We start from the raw sequence: 25,669 nt of genomic DNA on the forward strand, positions 1-25,669 counted from the left end.
GCCTGTTTACATATCACGTCCAAAACCACGTTAGAAACGTGACGCATGCTTCTTCCTTTGCCAATTTCAAGTGCATTTCTGAACTGGCGATCCTCTGCTGTTTGCCATTGCTATGTCCACCATCAGCTGTTCCTTCAAAAAAAAATTTCAACTTTTGCCACTGTGTGGATTAATACTGAATGTGTGTTGCTGTTATTACTTGGGGCTAGGGTTGGGAGTATAGGCTGGCCTTTAAATGCATTAATTTATTGCATTCCCGCATTGGGCTCTCACATACTCTCTGGCTGCCATTTCATAGTCGTGGTGGGCTTTTCTCTCTGTCTTGTGCTGAACGCAGTCGACCAATCGCAACAGACTGGGTCTTCGGAGCAATCACCACAAATTAGATTCGCGATAAGGAGGGGTTTGGGAACAATGAATCGCTAAACGATTCATATGGGAGTCGCTGGGATAATTAGGTAAAAATAAACACATTTTATAAGACAATGAAGGTGTTTTTTGACCTTGCACGCAGATCAGCTAGGTGGATGGAAACATAGCTAAAGATTACAGTGTAACTTGAGGCTAATTATAAGATATTTTACCAACAGAATTATGCTGAAAGTGATATTTCAAGATAGAAAAACTTCATTAAAGTCATAAATGAAATGATAAAGTGTGCAAAAACAGCATCAAGCTCCAGTAGTGAGGAGGAGGAGGAGAGCATGTCATGAGTGTTAGTTCATCTCGACCTCCTGTGGAACTATAATGAGTTTCTGTGAGCGCTGAGAGTCAGACAGCAGCAAGACCTCCACCTGGAATAGAAACATCCTCAGAGAAACACACACACACAGACACACACACACACACACACACACACTTTCACAACCACACAAACACAATCTGTCTCGCTCACTCTCTCTCACACACACACACACACACAAACTCGCAAGACATACACTTATAACCAAAATCACAGTCACTCACTTTCTCTCCCACAGACACACCAGTGTTTCCCCTACCATTATATATACAATTCTTTTAATAAATAAGATAAATAGCCAGATGTACTATCTTATTTATAAAACTTCATGTGATTTGTCTCTACATGGCCGCGCGACTACAAATTTCTGCTCTTTGAATCGCGCCTGGTGGAGCTCACACTGCCACTCTCTACTATATGGGAATGAGAGGGCGCGCCACATCTGACACGACCGAAGACGCACGTGCGCTCCCGTATATTATGCATAGCCTACAGCAGCTACAACACAGGTAAATGATGTGTGGGGGCGATTAATCTGTTCGTGTCACAGTGACTGCAGTTAAAATATATACAGATGAAGTGCAACTTGTTTACAGTTTACTGGCGCGACTCACGCGAGTGATGCTATATTTGTTGCAAGTGCAGCCATTGTATTTCCAGTGTTTTGAGCTGCTGCGATGCGGTCGCCCCTATCTAGCATCTCATCCAACCTTATGACCGCTCCCGGAAGCTCTGTGAGGCTCCGTTTACACTAGAGCATTTTAGTTTTAAAATGGCGTTTTAGATTAAAAACGATCCGCGTCCACACTAGCGTTTAACTAAGCGTTTCTCCGTCCACACTAAACCACCAAAAACATATCACGTGACCATTCACGCACTCTGGGCATATGTGTTCTAGTATAAACAGGAATCATGTGTCTCGCTCGGCATTTGGTTATTGTTAGTCAACAAACGCCAGTTGAGCAATGAACGCAATGACAAAGAAAGCAAGAGTTGTTGTTTACAGTGAAGGCTGGTCTACTGTCTTCTGGTAGCGTTAAAGCCATGTGTTATAGTCATGTGATAGGGGCTCGACGAATAAGGAAAGGATACGCAATGACACAAAAGCCCCAATCAGGTAGCGAATCTCAGCAGCCCCGCCTTCGTTTTCAGATGTCGCCGCTTTCCCCCATCCACACCAAGACGACCTCTCCAGCGTTTCCAAAACGCTCCATTTTTGGCGCTTGTAAACTCCGGCATAGTGTGGACGGATGGCATAACCGTAGCAAAACTTATGCGTTTTCAAACTAAAACACAAATACAAATTTATACCAGCCCCGTGATCCCAAAAATGAGTTACAATACCCGGAAATCATGTCGACAAGAGTGAATGAGCAAATCAACAGATTGCGAGAGGCACAGTAATAGCATTACATTTCTACGGTTAAATGAATAGAGCAGTAAAAACATTGCAAGTGCAAATCCCTCCATCTCTCTCTCTCATCATGAGTGATCTGCTGTCAAAATTCGTAGACGAGCAAAACATCTGAATGGTTCTGCAAGTGTTTAGACCTTTTTACATATAAAACAACTGAAAGTTCTGTGTTGACAATATTGCAAGTTCACTAAAAGCTTGCTGGATTTATTAAATAAATAAAGCTTTATTTATTTTTTAACATGAATATTTAATAATATGCATTTTTGTAATCTACTCATTGCTATAAACAGTAGTTTATAGGCCTATTTTCTTTTAGTAAAGAAGTATTCGATTTATAGGTGTGCATTTTACCTTCTTATGCATCTAATGTGAGCTCCAAACTTGATTAAGACTAGTTGAATTCTAATTTCTTCATTTGCAGTGTTTCCAAATTGCATTGTAATTTTTCATAACAATGTTTATATCTGTGTTAGATTATTTTCTGTGGTGGTTCATTCTGCTGTGGCAACCCCTCATAAATAAGGGACTAAGCCAGAGTAAAATGAATGGATCAATTATGTTCTATCAAGCTGCTTCTGGCCATGACACATTCATATTTTAATGGTTATAAGAGCATGTTTAAAGAATTACATCTCTTAGGTAAAGTAAGAACTTCTCTTAAGGTTCATACTTAGAGGGAAAATGAGCTCAATGCATTAGAAACATGGCTTGGCATTCACTTTTTTGATCACCACCCACTGTGGCTAGTAGTTTTCCAACGTTACTAGCCACTCGGCATTTTCACAAGCCACAATTTTATTGTTGGAAAATATATATATTATACACATAAATAAATATTATAGACAAAAATTTTAGCATGATTTTGACATGCTCAGAATCGCTCACGTTTGGATTTACTAACGATGAACTGAACGTGGGAATGTGCGCAGCTCCACGACAGCTTTATGGCACATTTTTTGTGCGTGTCTGTTTTATTTCCATTGGCGACTCCTAGAGGCAGTTGTGTTAAATTCCTCTCTACAAAGTGTCTGAGCCGTGCAATGGCAGCTGTATGAGACGGGTTCATCTAGCAGGTATATAAGGTTTCCATAACATACAGTTGACCAGCCAAACATTGCGCAAATTGCAGCGATCGCCTGTTTTCCCAATGTAATCTGAGCTATCTACTGCACGCACATTGCTATAAAGACACTATCTGAAGATGAATTTGCATGCGGGAATCAGAAACATTTCCATTGAATAAATGTGCAAATAAAATATGATGCACAAACTTATTAATGATTCCTACTTGTCTTTCTCGTGATAAATAGTTGGCAAAATCTGATATGTAGCGGGGAAAAAGGAAAATGAGTTCATCAGACGCTGGATTCAAACCGAGTTCATGCTCAAACGTGTCAAAACATGTTGATATGCGTTTTTTGAGCTGCGCCACTGAGACTATTCAGGGTAATGTAACATTTTACACCTATAAATCACACTATTTCTTTTTTAATTCACTCAGTGCGATGTTCAGACCCAACTGTGTTAACCGCATCAGCTAAACTCTTCCACTCTATTTTTTTCTTTTGTTGTTAATTCCGGAGAACAAATTTGCAAATAACACCGTTTTTCTCCGGTCTACCTCCGAAAGCAGCACCTCCAATTCACATTCTGTTCAAAGTTTCTCTTCTTGCTTGCCTTTGCCGTTGCTTTTTCGTTGAGTTTTGCCAAAGTAGAGTCATTAGCATATTCATATGGGGGAGGAGGCAGGGAGGGGTTTTGTGCTCGTGCATGTTGCGCTCAGTTTCACGTTCTTTCAGATGTACAAAAGAATATGCGTGAGATTCGGCGTACGCAGTGTTTCATACATCTGAATTTTTTTCTGCGTACGCACATTAACAGCTTTGTGCGTACGCAATGTTTTAGTATGATTTCCACGCAAGTCTTCGTACATGAGGCCCCAGTTAACTACACATAAATGGGGAGTTAATCTCCCATTACAGCAATGTTATTGTAAAAAAAAAAGATAATTAAACCATATTAACGCAAAAGACAGCAGATAAAAAAAACTGTGTGATAAAGAAAGAGTGATCACACACGCATGGTTAATGATAGACCCATAAAAAATCTGTTCAAAAAAACATATATAAACTTCTAAAAAGACAAATCTGGAAATCTTGAAAGCAGCAAGACTGTGGATGCATGTTCATCACTTTTTGTCTAGTCTATTTGAAAGAGAACCGATCACATCAGTTGTGTTTCTGGCACAGTTGCTTCACGAAACGGTAGCACGCACACATTTTAAACAGTCGCTTGCATCACCTCAGCTGTTATTATCAGCTCAGCAGTTATTCACCTGCTTTATTGACCTTATTCTAAAATGTGGAAGTGCGGCTGTTTTCACGATTGTTTTAGAACTTCCGATTCAGTCGCCTATGGGAGAAATGACTTGGAATAATAAACGGCAAACTACTTGCTCTACTAACAAATGTTTGCATGACTATACAGACCAAGTAGAATAATATAATAAGGAAATATCAGTTTGCAACATCAAACAGCGAAACAAGTAGCTTTTGAAGTCTAAAAATGAATGGAAGTGAATGAGACCGGAACTCTCGAGCCAAAAAGATTCAAATGGCTGCGCCCGCTCGTTGACGAAGAATAAGGTAAAAATTGCTCACGCAAACACAATTACTTTTGTCAGTCGTGTTGGTTCTTAATTCTAAGATCGCCATTGCACACATATTTGACCATCCTTATTGTCGAACCCTGCTTTTAAGAATTAATATTCTGGAAAATTATTTCTAAACAAGCCAAAGTGGCTAGTGGGAGTGTCTGTCTTACCCGCAACCACTGAAATCTACCCGCATTTTGCGGGTGTTAATGTCAAGCCCTGATTATATAGCTTGAAGCATTGGAATCGGTGCTCAGTATTAGCCAATCACCATGACAAGGAATCAGAACTCTGTATTGGCTGCAAAAATCTTGATTGGAGCATCTCTAGCTTTGGACCTAACTTGGCTGTCAGAGCGGCAATACTCCTGATGGCATTACAAGACTAATCTTGGTAAGTTAGTAAATACACATTTAGGAATAAGAAGTATACTAAAGAAAAGGTCAAGTATAAAAGTATATTTTATTTAGTAAGTTTACTAATATCAGTGTATCATACAATGCATACTTGGAATGTTCTTCCAGAAGCCTACTAAGATACACTGCAGTCAAAAAAGCTGCACACTTTGTGGATAAAAAAGATATAAAAATAAATGTTCATTTTCAGCGACGCAGTGGCGCAGTAGGTAGTGCTGTCGCCTCACAGCAAGAAGGTCGCTCGTTCGAGCCTTTGCGTTTCTCTGTGGAGTTTGCATGTTTTTCCTTCATTCGCGTGGGTTTCCTCCGGGTGCTCTGGTTTTCCCCACCTTCCAAAAACATGCGCTATAGGGGAATTGGGTAGGCTAGATTGTCCGTAGTGTATGAGAGTGTGTGTGTATGAGAGAGTGTGTGTGTGTGTGTGTGTGTGTGTGTGTGTGTGTGTGTGTGTGTGTGTGTGTGTGGATGTTTCTCAGAGATGGGTTGCGGCTGGAAGGGGCTCCTCTGCGTAAAACGTGCTGAATAAGTTGGCGGTTCATTCTGCTGTGGCGACCCCGGATTAATAAAGGGACTAAGCCGACGAGAATAAATGAATGAATGTTCATTTTCAACTAGTAAAATTCAAATAATTGTTCAGTTGTTTACTGCTGTCATTAAAAGAAACAAGTGAACACCACGATTCCTTGTGTCTGTCAGTCTGAACAGCCGCGCTGCACTGTAAACCAAGGGGAAACACTGCACACACTTCATCTCTAAGACACATCTCAGACACACACGTTCTCGATCTTTCACAAACAACCCGAGACACACACTTTCTCCATCTCTCACACACAACCTCAAACATATACTTCCTTTATAGCTCACATACACACAAACTCAGACAAACTTTTTCCTGACACACAGCATTCTCAAACACACACACACACACACACACACACACGCACACACACACACTCAGACAACTTCACACACACGCTGCTTCTGGTCGCCATGGTAACACTATATATATGCACTTAATGAGGAATTCCAGGAGCTTTTATCAGGAATATGATCGGCTGAGCGTTTTCCAGGAATATAAATGACAGTGATTGAACAGCACATTTACTCTACATGCTCAATGTTCTGAGATCTCACTCAAAGGGCACATGATATTAACATGAAAATACAGTTTCATATTACAATTTGAGATTATACAGGTTTTATCAAAATTGACTTTTTTTATTATTTATTTTATTTATTTAATTATTATTATTGTTAAGTCAGTTTTAGCAAGTGCATTGTTAATGTTATTTTAAGTGTGTTTTATTAATTGTACTTTTCTAATTAGCATTTTTTCAATTACTGAATAGCATTACACAGACGCCCTAGTTTTCCGCGATAAAATTGACTGATTTTGTGGCGGTAATTCCCAGAAATTTGCGGACAATTTTGCAATTAAAACATATAAATATAAAAAACTAATTTATAAACATAATAATTTTATGAATAATAAACTCATCTCTAATAAATGACTTTTTTTTTGCCATGATGACAGTAAATAATATTTGACTAGATATTCTTTAGATACTAATATTCAGCTTAAAGTGACATTTAAAGGCTTAACTGGGTTAATTAGGGTAACTAGGCAGGTTATGGCCTGTTTCCACTGAGTGGTACGGTATGGTTTTGTACACTTGTATGGCCGTTTCCACTGTCAAAAGGCATACCAAATCGAACTGAATCGTACTGCTTTTTCTGCACCCTTTAAAAAGGGTACCACACACGAGAAAGGGTACCAAAAGGCGGAGCCAGACGCGCAGCTGAACGCTATTGGTTTACAGAAATACGTCATTTGCTCACGCAACAAGCCAGAAAGAAAACGGAAGCGCCATGTTTGAAATAAACAGCAGAGACATTACAGTGTAATTATATGAGCCATGGTCGACCCAAATTTCAAACAAACCTTGTCGTCGTCTTGATGAAGAGCCACAAAGACAAGAAGAGCAGATTCTACCCTGTGTCCTGTAGTTTTTTACGAGCCAGTCTATATCTGAAATAACAAACTTCTTGAGCTGATGATAGTAACGTGCGCTTGATTAACGCGCTTTTGTATTTTTTGAATTAACGCTCAGTTCATTCAACTCAAATCGTTCACTTCTCAGCATTTTACAGTTTCTTCAGGTGTTCCCCAGGGCTCAGTCCTGGGGCCCCTACTTTTTATCATCTATCTCCTTCCACTTGGCAATTTTCTCCGTAAATATAACATACAGTTTCACTGCTATGCGGATAACACCCAGATCTATCTCTCTGGCACACCCTCTTCTTGTTTTCCACCTACATCCCTTACAGTATGCTTAGCAGAAATCAAGTCCTGGCTCTTTCTTAACTTCCTCAAACTAAATAGTTCAAAAACTGAGGTTTTGCTTGTTGGTACCAAATCAACATTCTCCAAAACTGACAGCTTTTCTCTTTCAATTGACGACTGCTCCATCTATCCCTCTAAACAGGTTAAGAGTCTGGGTGTCATCCTTGACAGCACCCTATCTTTTGATTCTCACATCAATAACATCACATGGTCTGCTTACTTCCACCTACGCAACATTAACCGTCTCCGCCCTTCTCTTACACCTCATGCCACTGCTGTTCTCGTTCATAGCCTTGTCACATATCGTTTAGATTACTGCAACTCTCTTCTCTTTGGTCTTACTCAAAAATCTCTCCGTAAGCTTCAGTTGGTCCAGAACTCAGCTGCCCGTATCATCACCAGAACTCCTTCTTCTCGTCACATCACCCCTGTCCTGCAGCAGCTTCATTGGTTACCTGTTCATTTTCCAATTGACTTGTTGTCAAATCTTGATGTTAACATCCAAAGCCATCCAAAATCTCGCCCCTCCATATTTGTCTGCCCTCATCCACATTTCTGTTCCTTCTTGCACTCTGCGATCTTCTTCCTCCCTCCACTTGTCTGTTCCCTCTTCTCGTCTTTCAACCTAGGGCAACAGAGCATTCAGCCGCTCTGCTCTGCGGTTTTGAAAACTCATTACCACCTGCCATCAGAAACACTGACTCCCTCACACTATTCAAATCAAGACTTAAAACCCACTTATTCAAGATGACTTTTAATACTTAATTTTATCTGCACTATTGTTGTGTATATTTTATTATTTCTCTTGTTGTTTTATTGCTCTTGTTGATTGTACGGTGTTCTTGAGTTGCTAGAAAGGCGCTTTTAGATAAAATGTGTTATTACTATTGTTTTGAAACACGATCCTGTCAGATAAATGCCAGAGTGAAGCGCGAAAAACCAATGAAGAAGCGGGAAAAAAAGGAACAAATTACTTTTTCAGCAAACGTAAACAAACTGCCATGGTTAACTATTATTATCACCTTTTGGTCTATTATTAACTGGGAATGATGAAGTAATTCTCTAACAGAGGCTACACATGCTGGTGAAGATTACAGACACAGATGAGAGGTTTGCACTGACTGTGGGCTATATTGCATGTGTTTTTGAACCCAAATAAGCACTAAATGTCTGCTGTGTGTAGGTTTTCTGTAAGTGGCATAGTATCAGAGACTGTATGGGTCTGTATGTGTTCATATATGTTCATTTATTTTATTTAATTACAGATGTTACAGTAGACTATTTCGCACTGTCATTGATCTGCAGTTATAATCAACTCATGTTCATAGAAAAGTCAGTAATGAACATTTATTTGTGTATAAAGTGTCTGTGCTTCTCATATGATATGTGAATGACCAGTACAGCTTTACAGTAGATATTTTCTCGAGCGAAAATGACGTTGACTGAAACTTTCTGTCATACACCACGACCACTAAAAGAGTACCATTGGTACCCATTTAGCAGTGGAAACGCAAGCCTGATAAAGGTGACCCATACTGACCCGTACCCATCTGTACCGTACCGTACCAGTAAGTGGATACGAGCTTTTAGGGTAATTAGGCAAGTTATTGACTGCAGCAGGACTTTATATTCTATACTGGACATTATTTCTGTTCAGTGATGAGACTTTAGTCTGAGCAGAGTCAGACATTACTGTCTTAATCAAATCAGTCAACATCAAGACATGATCAGATTTTATTGTGCTCAAATAAGTGTAATCTGGAGGCCTTTGCCTTTCATTTAAGACACTTCTGACAGCAAATGATCTACTAGAAGTCAACTTACTATTAGTTTCTCCTAAAACTTGTATAGGCGGCAAGACTTTTGTCAGGTAGTGTATATTAACAGATACAACCTTTCAATTTAATATTGTATTAGTAAATGTTAAAATAAACCAAGTTTAAAAAGACACTGTGGGCGGATTATTTAATTCATGTCAACTATTGTGAATTTCATCGTAAAATTACACTTTTAACAATGATAAAATGCATAAATTAACCAGAAATCCCCTAAACGGCAGCCAATTCAAAAGCAATGAGACATTAATTCATGTTAATGATTTGTATTCTTGTCTGTCGGTCATCATTGTGATGTTTTAATGAGATAATGAGTCTCTAATCTTCATAACAGCAGCTGTTTCCTTCACAAACTGCAGAGTCTTCATGACTTTCTCAAATGAATCTGCGAGATTAGCAGTGAATGTTCATTTGCTGATGAATGAACGAATCTTTAATGTATTTGGACAGCTGCACATCTATGTTCTTCTGCAGTGTGTGTTCATTTGTTTGATACGTCAACGCTTATGTTTATCCCTTAATACTAAAAAAATAAACGAGCCCAGAAATGACTACGAAATCAAATTGTTTTCTGAACAATTGCCGAAACAAGCTGCAGTTGAAGTCGAATGTTTGTGTCACAAAGCAGCAGTCAAGAGTTTGAAAACAGCTTGAATCAATATGTTAGTCAATAATAACTGAGATAATACAATAATAAGGAGATTACAGATGCAAATCAATGAAGCAATCAATAATACATCAGAAAAGACGTGCAGAAATCAACAAGACTCAGTTTTTAACCTTTAAAAAGACACATTTGTTAGAATTTTTTAAATATTACCCAAGTGCTGTTAAACAAAGACATTTTTTTACAGAATTTCTTATATTTTTCTTCTGGAGAAAGTCTCATTTCTTTTATTTAGGCTGGAATTAATAAGGTCAATATTATTAGCCCCCTTTAGAAATGTTTTTTTGTTTTTAAATTGGCTTTACAGAGCAAATCACTGATGTCCAATAACTTGCCTAATTAGCCCAAATAAACCTTAAAATAGCATTATGTTAAACTCAATACTAGAATCTTGCAAAGTAACTAGTAAAACTGTATAACCTGTCATCATGGCAAAGACAAAATGAATTATTGAAACTATTATGTTTAATAATGTATTGAGAATCATGATCCGCATTTGTTAAATAAATCCCTTATATATGTATCTTTAATTTACATTCTTAGGAGATATAAAGCAGACGTTTCGGCAAAATGCCTTCCTCTGTGTGTGACAATCCTCTTAATCTTCTTATACACCCTCTTATTCCACAGTCAATCACATTATGTCATTAATCATAGATATATACACTAGATATCGCATAGGGACCCTGAGCATGCGTCAATAGCGCCGCCACATTGATACAGTGCTCCCAGGACAAATGTCATTCAACCGCACTAGTCAAGACAGTGTTATTACGTGAAGATGCGGGACTTTAGCGCTGTCTACGGGTGTAGTAACGAGCAAACAAATAAAATAAAGCACAAAGGCAGAACATTTTATAGGTAATATTAAGTTTTTTTCTGTTTTTGTATGTTCTGAACTTTTGTGCTAATCAGGTAACGTTATTGATGATAACAGTCACTTACTGCATTCACCATAAGGCAAAGCAGCTCCAACTCGCACTAAACACTCGGCTTATGCTAGTTTTGTTGAATAAAATCAGCAAACAATGCAAAAGAAATATGACAACCAGATGCTGTGCTGCCAGAAACTTGTATTATTGTCGGCTAACGTTAGTGAAAGAGTCGTTAGGGGGATTCATTCACAAACGAATCACTCCCTCCGTCAGTATGAGAAGTGAAAGCAGGAGAGGAGCTGTGTTTCAGGACATGATTAGATCAAATTTAACAGGGAGGGTGGATAGTACATTTCTGTACACACAGACACAAGCTTTTTGTCAGGAATGCCTGTGCGGTCACTGATACATCAATGTAGAAAAGTGATGTAAAATTATAATTTTTCGTGGTTGGAAAAAAAAATGCATACTGACCTCCAGGAAAACTCCCGATCATAGATACATGTGTATATGTGTATATCTCTGGCTTTGCATGGCCACAGTCCTCCACTGTACCTTGGTCCCGCATTCATTTCAAAGGAGCGCTACCCTGTAGCAAGATGGCGACGCTATTGACGCATTCCATCTAATAGACAACAATAGGCCAGGCGACATCTAATATACATATCTATGGTCATTAATTAGATGACTACTCATTTATTCATTTATTTTTCTTTTCTGCCTAGTCCCTTTTTCATCAGGGGTCACCACAGCGGAATGAACTGCCAACTTATCCAGCATATGTTTTACACAGCGGATGCCCTTCCAGCTGCAACCCAGTACTGGGAAACATCCATACACCCTCACATTCACACACACACACTCATACGCTATGGCTAACTTAGTTTATTCAATACCCCTATAGCGCATGTGTTTGGACTGTGGGAGAAACAAAAACAAAAATAAAAAAAAACGGCTCATTTTTCATTTTTCAATATCTGTTTTTAAAATAAAAATCCAATGTCTAATAGATACACTGTCCAGGAGGATATATGCTATTATACTAAAAGTCTATAATTCAGCATGATTTGTAGCACAGAAGCGGCTGACTGTCACCTGATATTAACACAGATATAAACTGAGCATCAGCTCTCGAGAGATGAAGAAAAATGCTTCACAATCATTATTTTGACCTGATTCAGGTCTTCCCTTTGCATTTTTCTCAGCTTTCTGCTTTTTCATAATGCCACAGATGCATTAAATGCAACCAAGTGGAAAAACTCATTATATTCCTCTTCAACAAACTCACGCTTAGTGTTATACAGCATCATCATAAAGATGTTCAAGTTAAGAGATGAGAAAAGCCTTTGCGTGACACATTTACTCTTTATAAAGCATCTGTATGGTAAACATCATTAGAGAACATTGAAGCGGAAACATAGTATTTTGCACTACATACTGTAAAATACCTGAAAACAAGACTTTCTGACTCTGATCAATTTACCATTGTGAATTATCTGATAATGCAACAAGCTTTATTATTTTGATTTTGACAAATAAAGGAAGTTTCATCTTTATAAAGAGCTCTTATTTCAATATTGCTGACCTTTATATTCAAATATTGCCATTTAATGGAGTGATACACTAAAGGACTGATGGAAGATGAGAATGAATTAAATCAGTGGTCCCCAACCCCCGGGGCTGCGGACCGGTACCAGTCGGTGGATCAATCAGTACAGGGCTGCACATGAAATAATTATCTTTAAATTGGCAGATAATGTAGCTGCTTTTAAAGCCAAACTGGAGTTGTGGGGACGGCGCATGAACAAAGGCATATTGGACATGTTTTAAACATTAGCGGGGATTTTGTGTGAGACTGCGCCTGCGCTCTCACTCACCAAGCTGGTGCACGATCACCAGGGCCAGACGGAATCTGCGGACGTTTTTTGCTGTTTCTGCAGAGAATTTTGGTAAAAATCTGCAGATTTCTGCGGAATTATTTTGGGAGTATCCAGCGGAGTATCATAACTTACACCTTAATATATTAAATAAAAAGTAATAAATTACTTAATAAAAACTGAATAAATTCAGATTTACACATTTACTCAAGTAAATTAACAGAATTAATAATGGGCTAAAAATCTGCAGAAATCTGCAGAATTCTGCAGGAAAATCTGCGGTGTTTCACACCGTCCGTGTAGGCCTAACGATCACCAATCTTCGCTGTTAAAGGAGTTTGAGCACTACTTACCAACCTCAGAGGACCCATAAACGGCCAAGGAATGAATGCTTGACCCATTTGTCAACGAACCAGCTGAATCCAGCATGTCCGTGCAAGAAGAAGACCAACTGCTGGAGATCGCAAATGACGACAGCCCAAAAACAGTGTTCGAAACATCAACTCTGCCGGTGTTCTGGATTAAAGTCATGGCAGAATACCCAGAGATCGCTAACACAGAGCTGAAAACCCTGTTGCCATTTCCAACATCCTATCTGTGTAAAGCAGGGTTTTCTGCAGTGACAGCCACCAAAACAAGACAAAGGAGTAGACTGGACACTTCGGGTGTTAATAGCCCCTTTCACACAGTGATACCGGTAAATATATATGGTAAATTTCCGGAATGACTTTCCTGGTAAACTCAAAAAAGAGCTGTTCACACAGATGAGGACGTTACAGAATTTCTGGAAAGGACCATTCACACATCCATTCCAAAATACCGGTAATTCTGCCATCATTAACCAGAAATGAGCTCTAAACGGCTGCACTTGTATTTGTAAACATTTGACTACATCTCAATCTCTCTGGATGTCTCAGTATTGTGAACAACTTTGATGAAAACATAGAGAGAAACACTTTCGCATGTCGAGATGTACATGATATGTGTGTGTGCTGGCGATCACAGGCTGTTTCACAGGCACACGCAAAGCTTGAAGGTAAACAAACAACGGCTTATCATAAGCATCTCATCGATAATTATTTACACAGTTGGCATTAAGAAGAACATATAAACGTGATCTGACTAATTTCTAGCAGCTGAATGTGTCTGAAAAAATATTCAAAGGCTTTTATTCTCATAAACCGCGCGGACGTGAATGCTTCTGATTGGCTAAAGCAGACGTCTCACGTCAGCACGTTCTAGACATGCACACGCTCCTTCCTGCAATCTTCCTTTTGCCATTAACCCCAGATGGGACCATCTCGTTGCAAAGAAACAAGCTCAGGGCTCCCATTGATTTAGCGTTACGGACAGTTTTTGATGTTATAATATGTTATATTGTTGAACCAATGTGTTAATAAAGTTATTACTTATTAATGTTATAATAGCATTGTAATGTTGGAGCTATGTGCTAATAAAGTTCCATATGAGTAGTGTGGATTCATGTTTATTATTATTATTATTTCAACCCCCGGTCCGCAGTAAAATTGTCAAGCGTTGACCGGTCCGCAGTTAGAAAAAGGTTGGGGACCACTGACTTAAATCATTAGACACATTTGTTAACAAAAGTTTTAATAACTCATTTCTAATAACTGATTTCTTTTCTCTTTGCCTTGATGACAGGACATTATATTTGACTAGATATTCTTCAAGATACAAGTATTCAGCTTAACGTGACATTTAAAGACTTAACTATGTTGATTACATTCATTAGGCAAGTCATTGGACAACAGTGGTTTGTTCTGCAGCCAATCATAATAGATGATTTCTTAAGGGGGCTAATAATATTGCCTTTAGCAGTTTTTAAATTTTTTCTTTGGACTTGAATTCCAGGCAAACAAAAAAAATTTAAGACTTTCGCCAGTCCAAAATAAGAACATAAAAAGAAATACCGTGAACAATTCCATGGTCTTTTAATCAGCACTGGGGGATTTTCACAGAAGAGCTGTGTATGTGAAGAGTTCAGATGCAAAAGCCGCTAAACGTCACTTCCGCCAAAAATGAGATAATGACATCTGAGTGCTTTAGACACGTAGTACACCATCAACATATTGATTTGCTTCTAATCATCTAAATCCCAGTGTCAGCGCATTCAGAAATAGCAGTTTGTTGGCAAAAACCGCTAAACGCTAGGGCTGTGCAATTTATCGAAAATACAATTTCGATTTTGGCTTCAAACGATTATGAAAAACCATTAATCCAGATAAACGATTATTGCATCATTTACCGCCCCCTTTCCAGTTGTACACGTGTTGCTCTTAAAAGCGCGAAAGACAGCATGCTTCTGTGTGTATGTGAACTAATAATAGTTTTGAATAATCATGATTACAATTATGACCAACATAATCGTGATTATGATTTTTACCAAAATCGAGCAGCTCTACTAAACGCCACCTGCCTTTGACAGCAAAACCCGCTATATCCTGAGAACCAATCAGGAGGCGCGAACCGAATCATGTTTTCAATGTAGCAGCGCTGATTCGCCGGCTTTTATGATGTTTTATTCCGCTTTCGATTTTAAAAGACGGAGTTTGATGAACTGCATGAGCCTGTCCGACTGTCAGTGAATGTCAAATGAAAACGTTCCTTACCTCAAAACTCAAAACACACTGTACAGTCGGAACTGTAGCATGCATTCATAACGTTTTTTTGAGCAGCGGCGCTACTTTGAATGAGTCCAATTTACTATGCATTAAACAGCAACTGCGTTTCTCGAAAGACAGAGTTAAGATGTATGCACCAAGTATGGTGAGAATGAATGAATGGCAGCTTCTAAAAGTGTCACAGAGGCATCCCCCCTTTAGCCCATGCAGGCATACCTTGTGTTTTATTTGCTAATTTAAGCTATTTTTTAAAGATAAATAAAATTTATAAAACTATACATTATTTTACTTCATAATACCTGTACGCCTGATGACTTTTTAATTAAACATGTTCACATGCATGTGTAAGTTGTCGTGACGTATAACGTGAGATGGACGTCTCCATGTTTACTTGCGGCCGCTGCCTCATTCATAAAAAGCAGAGCACGCAGGATTCAGCAGGTACATTCATTAGTTACTCCCAAAATACATGCAAGTGGATGGTGAACTTAGAGAAGTGTAGATTCAACTTTATAGTTACTTTCATTATGTGTAATGTGTATCTGATATGATTAAAACACATCGGCAAATTATATTTGAATAGATTGTTAGACTTCCTTGTGTGTTTTACAAACTCTAAATGTCTTGTTTTACTAGTACTTGTGTGTATTTACATATCCAAAACATAAATGAAGTATTAGGCTGTTAAAACACTGCATAATTGTGATAATATGACACGTCAGTTGAGTTGGTTGTTTTCGGAAAAAAAAAAGAAGCAGTTTTCCAACGGTCCCTGACTCAGAGCTCTGTTCAGCGTGACCCCTCTCTGCCTCAGCGCATATTGCGACTGCTTAAATGGAGCAATGCTCGTAATATCGAGCGAAAAAAAAAGAAAAAGACAGCTGTGGAACATAACCTGCTTTGTCTTTTTGTAGGAAACACAGTTTAGCTCTTTTTAGGGTAAGAGGTTTTTGAGTTAATGCCGTCTACCACTGAATGTGTCAGGAATACCGAAAACAAAACCTGCTTAACCCCGCTGTCTTTCTCTGGCTCAGCGCCAGACACAACCAGCACCAGGGACTTTACGGTTCTCACTTCAAAACGGAACAAAAGTAGGATTCTGTAGTGAATCTTCCCCATCATCTCTGTCTTCTTGAGGCGCTGAACTCTGTATTAGTGCACGAGAGACGGTGAGGGGCCGTGTTTACTCCGCTCCGCGCTGAGCTAGTGTTCTTTTTGTTAAATTAAACGTCTCCGTGTCGCGCAACACAACCAATCGATAGTGAAATTTGTTGCCAACACTTTTAGTAATCGATTTTTATCAATTTAATTGATTCGTTGATGCTTAACATTTTAAAAACACACATTTATGTAAGTATTATTCAAATAAATACTACACAAAAATATTAATTATATCACCAATTTATAATAGCTACCTATTTTCGTAAGTAAGAATTGTGACAACTTGCTCCAGTCTGACCTAAACTATTTTTGAGCCCTTATTGGCCAGTAACAATGAGCACGTTGTTATTTTCGTAACCTGGTAACAACAGGGCTTGAAATGAACTTTTTTTTTACTTGGTAGCACCGGAGCTCCCAACTTTAAATATTTAGGAACACCAGAAAAAATTTAGGAGCATCCACCAAAACTGAATGAGCACCGCTGCAACCTGTATATTAAGGGATTTATTGTATTTGAAAACAACATCAATCAGGGGTCCGTTCTTCGTACGTGGATTACTTAGTTAGCTGGATATTGGATATCCAGGATTGTTTCATTCTTCAAAGCTGATCTGAGAGTTGTTGTCATGGCAACAGTTCTGCTAGCTCAAACCTGATTGGAAGCAGGTTCAATTCATATAAACAGGATTAAATCGGGTCAGTTCAAGCAAAGATAATAGAGAAAGTACCGAATTCTGATATTTTCTTACAGTAGTAGTTATATACACTTGGGAAAATAGTAAAAAAAAAAATTACTATATATAAAGTTATAGTTAATAATAAAATAAATAAAGTTATATTAATAAAACTTATGCAATCTGCACCCTCGAAAAGAAAGTACAAAAACTTGATATGATCTTTTTAGATCGCTTTAGTACAATTTGTGTATGATAATAGAAATGCAGAATATGTGACTTTAAAAAAAAAAAGAAATAATACATTAATGCAGTCATAAAGATGTTTTGACAGTTAATATGCCAGTGATTATGCTTCACAACAGTTGCAGACACCTTTACCAATATCAAAATGCTTTTGTAAACATCCAGTTATTCCATACAGCGATTAAAAAAACGGCTACTATAATAAAGAAAATCTTTTCTAAATGTAAAATAAATACACTGATATGCATTGAAATACATGATGAATACTCTTGACACATGAAAGTGTAAAGCCTGCAGCTCACAACATATGTGGAAGGTTATTGCGTGTCATATTTAACAAACCGTTTGCTGCTAATTTGATGTCATTTTGCTCACATGGATAATTGAATATTAATCAGATGATGTCATTACGCTGCTGTGCCGTCAGCCAATCGTTGCATTGCTGATCATGATTTCGAGGATGGATAGATCTGTCCTTCACAACACACGCAGCGATCTCAGATCAGTTCATCCAGACATTCTAATCTGATTCGCGAACTTGTTTGAAGAACCAAATTACAGGCAGATTAGTTATTAAGATTAAAAGATCCAGGATCTGCAAAATCATCTTAGATCATTTAAGCGAGGTACGAAGAACGGACCCCAGGACTAACAAAAACCAGAAACAACTATCTAACTAATGCTGAGATGACTTGATATTTGTGCAATAATTCCTAAATGAGTGTCTAATAATTATAAAATATTAATGATGACGACGATGTCAATAATACTAACAATGAATTACAATTCTCAATGATCATTCTGGCTTGAATGTGAGTTATCTGCTATAAAAAGTCTGTTACTTTATGAAAAATAAAATTATGGTTTGCATCAAACAAAAATGAAGCATTGCAGTAAGAAATAATTATTTTGTACTTTTGTTTTATATGCATGTCAGTTTAATAAATAATATTTCTTCTACAAAACAAACAAAATATTATAAGAAATTAGTCAATTTAAGGCTGAAAGCTGCAAAGCAGTCATCAGTAATTAAACAAAAAAATAATATACAACTCAAGAAAGAGTGGACAAAAGAAAGAAAAGTCTCACTTTTAAAAGTTTTGGTTTGGGTTTGTGTCATTTTAATGCTCAGTCTCGTTATGAGCTGATTTACATTTTTCTGTGTTTGTGGAAAGCAGGCGAGTCAGCCGACCCGATATATGAGCAGGCAGAGCAGGATTCTCCCGATGACCACCGGCGCAATACCACTCTTTGTTATAAGCCGCATCAGTTTAAACTTAGTAAAGACGAGCTTCTTTGGTGATGGTGTCTACAGTGTTAGATTTTGCATTAACGGACATTTGCACTGAACACAGTGAATGCAACGCATCGAGATTCGGTGTACCTTTCACTCTTCAGCCGTTTGCATTTCCCGCGGTCACAATAGCTCCCTGTCATCTGACAGCGGAAAGTCTTGAGTGATTGACAGCTAATATGGACCAATATAGTGGCAGAGAAGAGCGATTCAGCACGTTTTTTGGAAAAAAAAAATAATTCGCACTACAATCATTATATGCAGACGCACACATGCTCCCAAATATATTATGAGGTCGCATAGATTAAATTTCGGGCACATATGCGACAAAAATGGTCGCAATTTCGAGCCCTGTAACAACCAGTACAGCGAAAAGATGGCAACATGGCTGCAACATCAAACTATGAGGCTAAAAGAAAACGTCTGTTTCTAAAGTCTTGGAAGCAGACAATTACATGGGTACAAAATTAAGAAAAGAAAAAAAAATGTCATCAGTTTGGCAAGCCGTTTTTATAAAAACAATTTAGAAATGCAATAAAATATCAGCACATTTTCCATACTGCTCTTTCGTTTGCATAAAATCTAGAATTTTGCTCATACATTTATTAACATTTTTTAAATTCTATATTCACAGTCGTTATTTTGCAACATTATCTAAAATATATGGCTAAGAAATAGCTATTAACTTTTTTTTTTTTGGTGGGGCCAGTGAAAACTTAGGCAGGGCAAGTAAAAATCTCAACCACTGACCCGATCGGCGCAGTAGAAAAAAATCCTTAACGTTGAACCCTGTATATTTAATGAAGCAATGGCATTTTCACAGTATTTCAGATAATATTTTTTCTTCTGGAGAAAGTCTTGTTTCATTTTGGGTGGAATAAAAAAGTTTTTAAACCATTTAAAGGTCAATATAATTACCACCTTAAGCAATAATTTTTCTGACTGTCTACACAACAAGCCACTATTATACACTAATTAACCTAGTTAAGCCTTTTAAAGTCACTTTAAGTTGAATTAGGATAATGAAATCAGTTATTAGAAAATAGTTATTAAAATTATTATGTTTAGAAATTTATTAAAACATCTGTTAAACAGGACAAAATATTCAGGAGGTCTAACAATAGTTCTGTTTTCAATTATATGCAAACGGACAAAAATAAACAAAAAGCATGCATTTAATGTGAAGCATATGCATTGTGCACTCTCCTAAAGGTAAACAAGCTGCTTTTCAGTAGATATACATTTGTACTAAAAGGGTCCACATTAATACCTTAAAGATGCACATTTGCACGTATTTTTTTATCCTACTGTTTAGATATTAATATGTACTTTTAAGGCATCGTTAACAATATGTAGCATTATTTCTGAGATTGTAAAAGCAGTTCAAACAGCGGTGAAGTGAGCTGAAACTGATGCTGACCTGACGAACATGATGATGCCCACTTTGGCGATGTCCTCCTGAATGAGCCTCCAGGACTCTTTGATGAGGCGGATGTGATTGGTGGTGAGTCCCGCCGGAGTCTCTTCCTCCCCGGGTCTGATCTCCGGGGCTCCCGCTGTCAGTCCGGAGCCCGAAATAGCGCAGCCCATCCTGAAACCAGCCCTGGTTAGTTTTCAATCAGCTGGTCGAGTTAATTAGTTTGATCGCGTCTCTAGTCGCTCTGCTTTTCCATGACTGACAGAATCAAACCTTCAGAGACACTCACAACCTGAAACCTGCTGGCGGAAAGGAGGAGCTCTGTGTCATATTCATGATCATAATCAATCATAATGCATAATGGATAAAACACCCGCTCCAAAGAAAAAAGTAGCGGATTTCACATCATTAGCGAATAAATACAAAGAATAAAACATTAAATTACACAAACATGTATAGGATTTATTTAGAAAAAAGGAGCTTCATTGTCACAATCGATACAACAGCTGCTCCAAAACAAAATGTAAAATCAATAAAAGGACTTCAATTCATTGCTGAATAATAAGAGCAATAAAAACACTAACTTATATAACCATATTTAATTTCTACTGAAAAAGATTCAGTTATAAAATGGAGCTCTTCTTCATTATCATAATCATATTTGATACACTAAAAAAGAAAAACCACAATCATTTAAAGGATTTCAGGTAATTGCCAAATAATCACAATAAATAAGACAATAACTTATATAAACATATATATTTTGTGCTGAATGAGATTCATTTCAAGTCACTTTAGAGTAAATTATAGTGTTTTTAACCATATTAAAGTGCTTGAATTTATCTGTTGTGGTGATTCTATTTGCTACTTATACAACTAACCAAATGACCCAAATATAGTTTTCTACAGGTATATAATCTTACTACAGCACACCAGCTTACTGTAGTGAAACCTAAAGCAAATTAGAGTGCTAATTAGTTAATCAGTGCATTATGGCCAATACTAACATTGGAGCATTCATTAAAGTGCATCAGCTATGTTTCAAAACACATTAGCATCTTTAAATTACTAATAAATAACATTTTATATAGATGGATGACACTTCTAACACGTAAAATATAATATACACAGCTTGTTTGAGTGAAATGTTTTAGGTTACACAGTAAAACTTCAAAAGCATTTAGGCCTACATCATTTAATTGACTATGTTATGCTGTCAATCAGGCGCGGTTCAATCACTCAAAGAGATCGTTTAAACGAATGCCATCAAATCCATTTGTGTAGCTTTGGATGAAATAAAATGATTTGTTGTTTAAAAATGATTTTGTAAAACGAAACAGGGCGAACAAACCTGAATTTCACCGAAGAAATGCCGCCGTGCAGCGACGCTGAGGTAAATAAAAAAGCCCGCGCTTTCTGATAGTGGGGGAGGGGCGCGTTTGTTTTGACCTTGAAAGGAACTATTTTTGTTCGGAAATAAAACAATGAATTACCCAGGGAGTACATTCTGATCCCAACGATCCGTCCTTAGTCGGTAAGAAAATAATAGCTCTTCATATTGGGGCTAATTTCCAGCTGATGCATAAATCCAAAATAAATATCCAGCTGCGGAGTACCACAGTAACCTGCGCGAGAAAAGTAGATCCGGCTTTTCTGTTTCCTGGTTCTAAAGTCGAGTCCTGATTGTTTGTTCACTCCTTTACAGTTATTTACAAAATGTAATGCATGCAAAGCACAAGAAGATCATGTATAAAATCCATTTGCACAGTGATTAAACATTTGCACAATGATTAAAAAGTATTTACCTGTAAACATCAAAACTGTATGCTGCACTTACCACAACAACTATAATGTAAATGTATGGAAATCAGAAGTTGGTTTAGGATATTTAATATTTATAAAGCATTATTTTATACACTTTAAACATCTACAACAAATCACAAGTTGTTTATCACGATTGTATGCATTTCGTGTGAAATTCAGTGTATGAAGTCATAATATCAGTATAGGCATACTCATCAAACATGCTATTTGACAGGCTTTATCAAATTATGATCATTATTAGTTCATAATTAGATCTTTTAAGCTTTTAAACACTTGATGGACTCTATTATCAATGCTTTGGAATCAACTTCCAGCCCTAAAAAAGCACCAGTGTGTTTTAAAAATTCATCTTTATTTGAAATATGATAAGTGTGATTCTTGAAATCAAAATTATTGTTTATATTTAGGTCAAAATGTAATAAAACAATGAAGTATACGGTGCTAAATGTGCTGACTTGACAATGTATTTGCCATATTCACAATAATACAGTATATATACACATACAAAAGGTAATCTATATCCAGATCGTATGAACGCTGCATTTCTTCTCCTTTCATGAAGTCATTAATCATATGAACATTATGTGGCCTTGTATGTCCTACAGGAACAACCCATTAAAAAATGCAGAAACTAATTAAACAGCAATACGGCCTCAAGTCAAAGCAAAATCATGTTCAGATTTCATAAAACAGGAAATAAAAAGACATGTGAAATACTGATTATAGTGCCAAAGCTTCTTTTAATGTAGTACAACAGAAAAATAGGAAATGAACATTTGTACAAACAAATCGCAAAGGCATTGTGCGTAATATTTACACCAGCTGAAATAAATAAATATGCAAGATAACAGTGACATTATGCCCGGAAATACATCCCAATAATACCAACCAAAAACAAAGCTAGCTTATAATATCTCCCATTATTTACCCAAACGCAGTGCGGAAGACACGTTCTGTGACTGTGCATTAATATGGTGCTCAAATGCCTTTTTGTCCATTAGTTTCAATGACCTCAGTGTTAAATTTAGAGAATATTTTAATTTTAATTCTGGGATGAGTGGAATCAAATCTGACCTTTCAACAACCAGTAACTGGCAACCGTAAAACGGACTGAACGCATGGTCAAACAAGAGCAGCATTTTGATTTCAACCCCATCCAGTCAAACTGAACACTATTTAACCATTTTTAATTGTCCGCACCCAGCTAAAAACAGTCCAGATTGAAAACTACACCAGCCTTCGCCGTTGTTTATCATTCATCAGGCTTAATCTGATTATAATTTCCAGTTTTTTCCTCATTAGTGCGGAATGACGTCTTTATGAGATTACCCTCTTTCCTCTGGTCAGAGCTTGAACACAAACAGTGAAGAGACATCGAAATAACTCATGCACTATGACTAGCAGATCGCATGTAATATCGCAGTGCTTTTGCAAGCTAACTGCAAGCTTAGGTGCATTTGTGGTGTGCACTGAATGATTTACATGGCCTTCCTCAAAATAACAAAGAAAAACAATGCATCTAAGCACTTTTTAAAAATAATACAATAGCTAGCTACTTTAACAAATGCTTACATCTCATTGAAATATGTACAAAAATAATGCATGGAAATTTGAATGTACATATATTTACAAATGCATAGTTTATAAATATATATTGAGGTCCTCATGTGTCCCTTTTAATGTATGTGATATCTGCTGATAATTCCCGATTGGAGGTTAAGATATCTTCCAAAAACATAAAGGTTTAGCAGTCCAATGCTTCGCGCATACAGTGGTCAACGCCTGATTTAGACAAAAAAGAAAATGCAATGTAAGGGTTAGTTCCCCCCAAAAATTAAAGTCTGCTATTAATATTAATACTCTCATGTTGTTTCGAACCCCTGAGACCTTCGTTCATCTTCATAACACTAATTAAGATATTTTAGATTAAATCCTGGAGCTCTCTCTTGAAAAAAGTCCAGAAAAGGAACCAAAAACATTGTCAAAACTGTCTATGTGACTTCTTATGTAATTATACGAAGCTCCAAGAACACTTTTGTGCACCAAAAAACCTGTAAAAACTTTAGTTCACTTATATCTTTTCTTTCGCATCAGGTGAGCATGTATTTATTACTGGAAAATAAAGTATCGCCGTTAGAATCAGCAATGCAACACGCAAGTATTATATGTCCTTTATTCATGGACCTGACGAGGAGAGCATTAACGAACAAGGTAATTTTTACTTTCCTTCTTAGAGCTTCATACGATTACAGCTGAAGTCACAAAGAATATTTCGACAATGTTTCCTTTGCTAGACTTCTTCTGAACATCTCTGGAACCTTGCGGCCTATGGACAATCAGGGAGCTCCTGATTTTATCCAAAGTATCTCAATTTGCATCCAAAATATAAACAAATGTCTTATAGGAGTGGAATGACATGAGGTTGAGTAATTAATAACAGAATTCTCCATTTTAGATGAACTAGCCCTTTAACATTGAGTGTTTACTGTAAAAACATTGCATTATTGCAAGTCTCACATGTAAGAACTCAAGTTCTGGAATTTATCCCGCAGGTTTTTAACCAAACTATGTTGATTGTGTTCTGCTTGCTCAAACAAAAACGACGGATGACCGTCATCTATCCACTCACCAAAGTGTTGCTCTTTACTGTTCACCATTTCATCCTGTGAAACAGCATCTAATCTTGATCTCAGATTCTCATTATATTCCTCCCCTCCCGTTGCCCTTTCAACTAAAATCAGGTTGTTTTTAGCAGAAGGGATGTCTTCCGGTTGCTCAAATGCGTCTGGCATCCCCACACCAAAGTCTACAGCATTAAGTCTACACAATGAAGGCAAACCTTTACCTTCAAGGGTCTTGTTGGAGCATGTAGAATCTGTGGATGTAGTTTTTTGTACTGTCAAATTACAGAAATGGGATGAACATGACAATGAACGTGATGCTGCAGACTTTTCCAATCCACTGTCCTGAAATCTTTCTGGGAAAGAAGTACTGCGACCCATTGGGAAGAAGCGAGAGGATGCGGACACGCCATCATGCCTATGGTTGTTATATTTGGAGCACAACTCCTTGACATCAGGCCAGTGAAAGGTCTCGGTTTGTACTGGACTTTGTGGTCTCTGGGGGTATAATCTGCACATGTACGGCAATTGAGGACTTCCAGGAGAACAGAGGCTGGAAGATGAACTAGTACTCTTAGAGTCTGTGATATTGTCCTGGTCATTCAAGGTCAGCAACAGTGTCCTGTCAGGCATACCTATGCACAAAACAGCAGAGGTTATCGAGTAGGTCAGTTTTCAGAATGTAGTACAATTATCTGTGCATTAAGATGCAGCAAAAGCCTAAAATCATTAGCCATAAAAGTGTACTAGCTAACCCTGCCTCCATGGCAGTACACAGGGGAGGAGAGGAAATTGTGTGATTAACTGCAAGGTGCTTCATTGCAGCATTTCACTTTTCAATGGTTATTAACTCCCATTAGTAAAATAAGTAAGATAATATCTGCTAGAAACTTTCGGGCAAGTGTGTTAGAGCTATGTTATCCCCCCAGGAGCAGGAATGGACAGTAGAATTTACAGAAAATTC

At 37.5% G+C, this 25,669-nt stretch overlaps 2 protein-coding genes and 1 long non-coding RNA gene across 6 annotated transcripts in view; 1 reads left to right on the plus strand and 2 right to left on the minus strand.

Moving 5' to 3' along the window:
- The window catches only part of xgb (x globin), a 60,755-nt gene extending 39,077 nt beyond the window's left edge, over nt 1-21,678 (minus strand). For 2 of the 4 annotated variants that reach the window (XM_087288981.1, XM_087288979.1), the window contains exons 1-2: nt 21,612-21,678; nt 20,264-20,562 (exon numbers count right to left, since the gene is read on the minus strand). In XM_087288981.1, the coding sequence (XP_087145107.1) occupies nt 20,264-20,433 (170 nt within the window). In that variant the 5' untranslated portion in view covers nt 20,434-20,562; nt 21,612-21,678. 4 annotated transcript variants of the gene reach the window in all.
- LOC147839871 (uncharacterized) lies at nt 16,660-20,562 on the plus strand. The gene is made up of 3 exons (XR_015513001.1): nt 16,660-17,164; nt 18,196-18,710; nt 19,208-20,562. It is a non-coding gene; the product is annotated as an uncharacterized LOC147839871 (long non-coding RNA).
- A 2,822-nt stretch (nt 21,679-24,500) lies between the features above and the next one.
- LOC101885278 (pleckstrin homology domain-containing family G member 3) overlaps nt 24,501-25,669 on the minus strand; it is a 120,414-nt gene continuing 119,245 nt past the window's right edge. The window contains exon 19 of the mRNA XM_087290063.1: nt 24,501-25,340. Within this exon, the coding sequence (XP_087146189.1) occupies nt 24,598-25,340 (743 nt within the window). The 3' untranslated portion in view covers nt 24,501-24,597. The remainder of the gene's footprint in view (nt 25,341-25,669) is intronic.

The sequence above is a fragment of the Danio rerio genome, chromosome 17 (genome assembly GCF_052040795.2).
Source record: "Danio rerio strain M-AB ecotype USA chromosome 17, GRCz13ab, whole genome shotgun sequence".
NCBI classification, from domain to species: domain Eukaryota; kingdom Metazoa; phylum Chordata; class Actinopteri; order Cypriniformes; family Danionidae; genus Danio; species Danio rerio.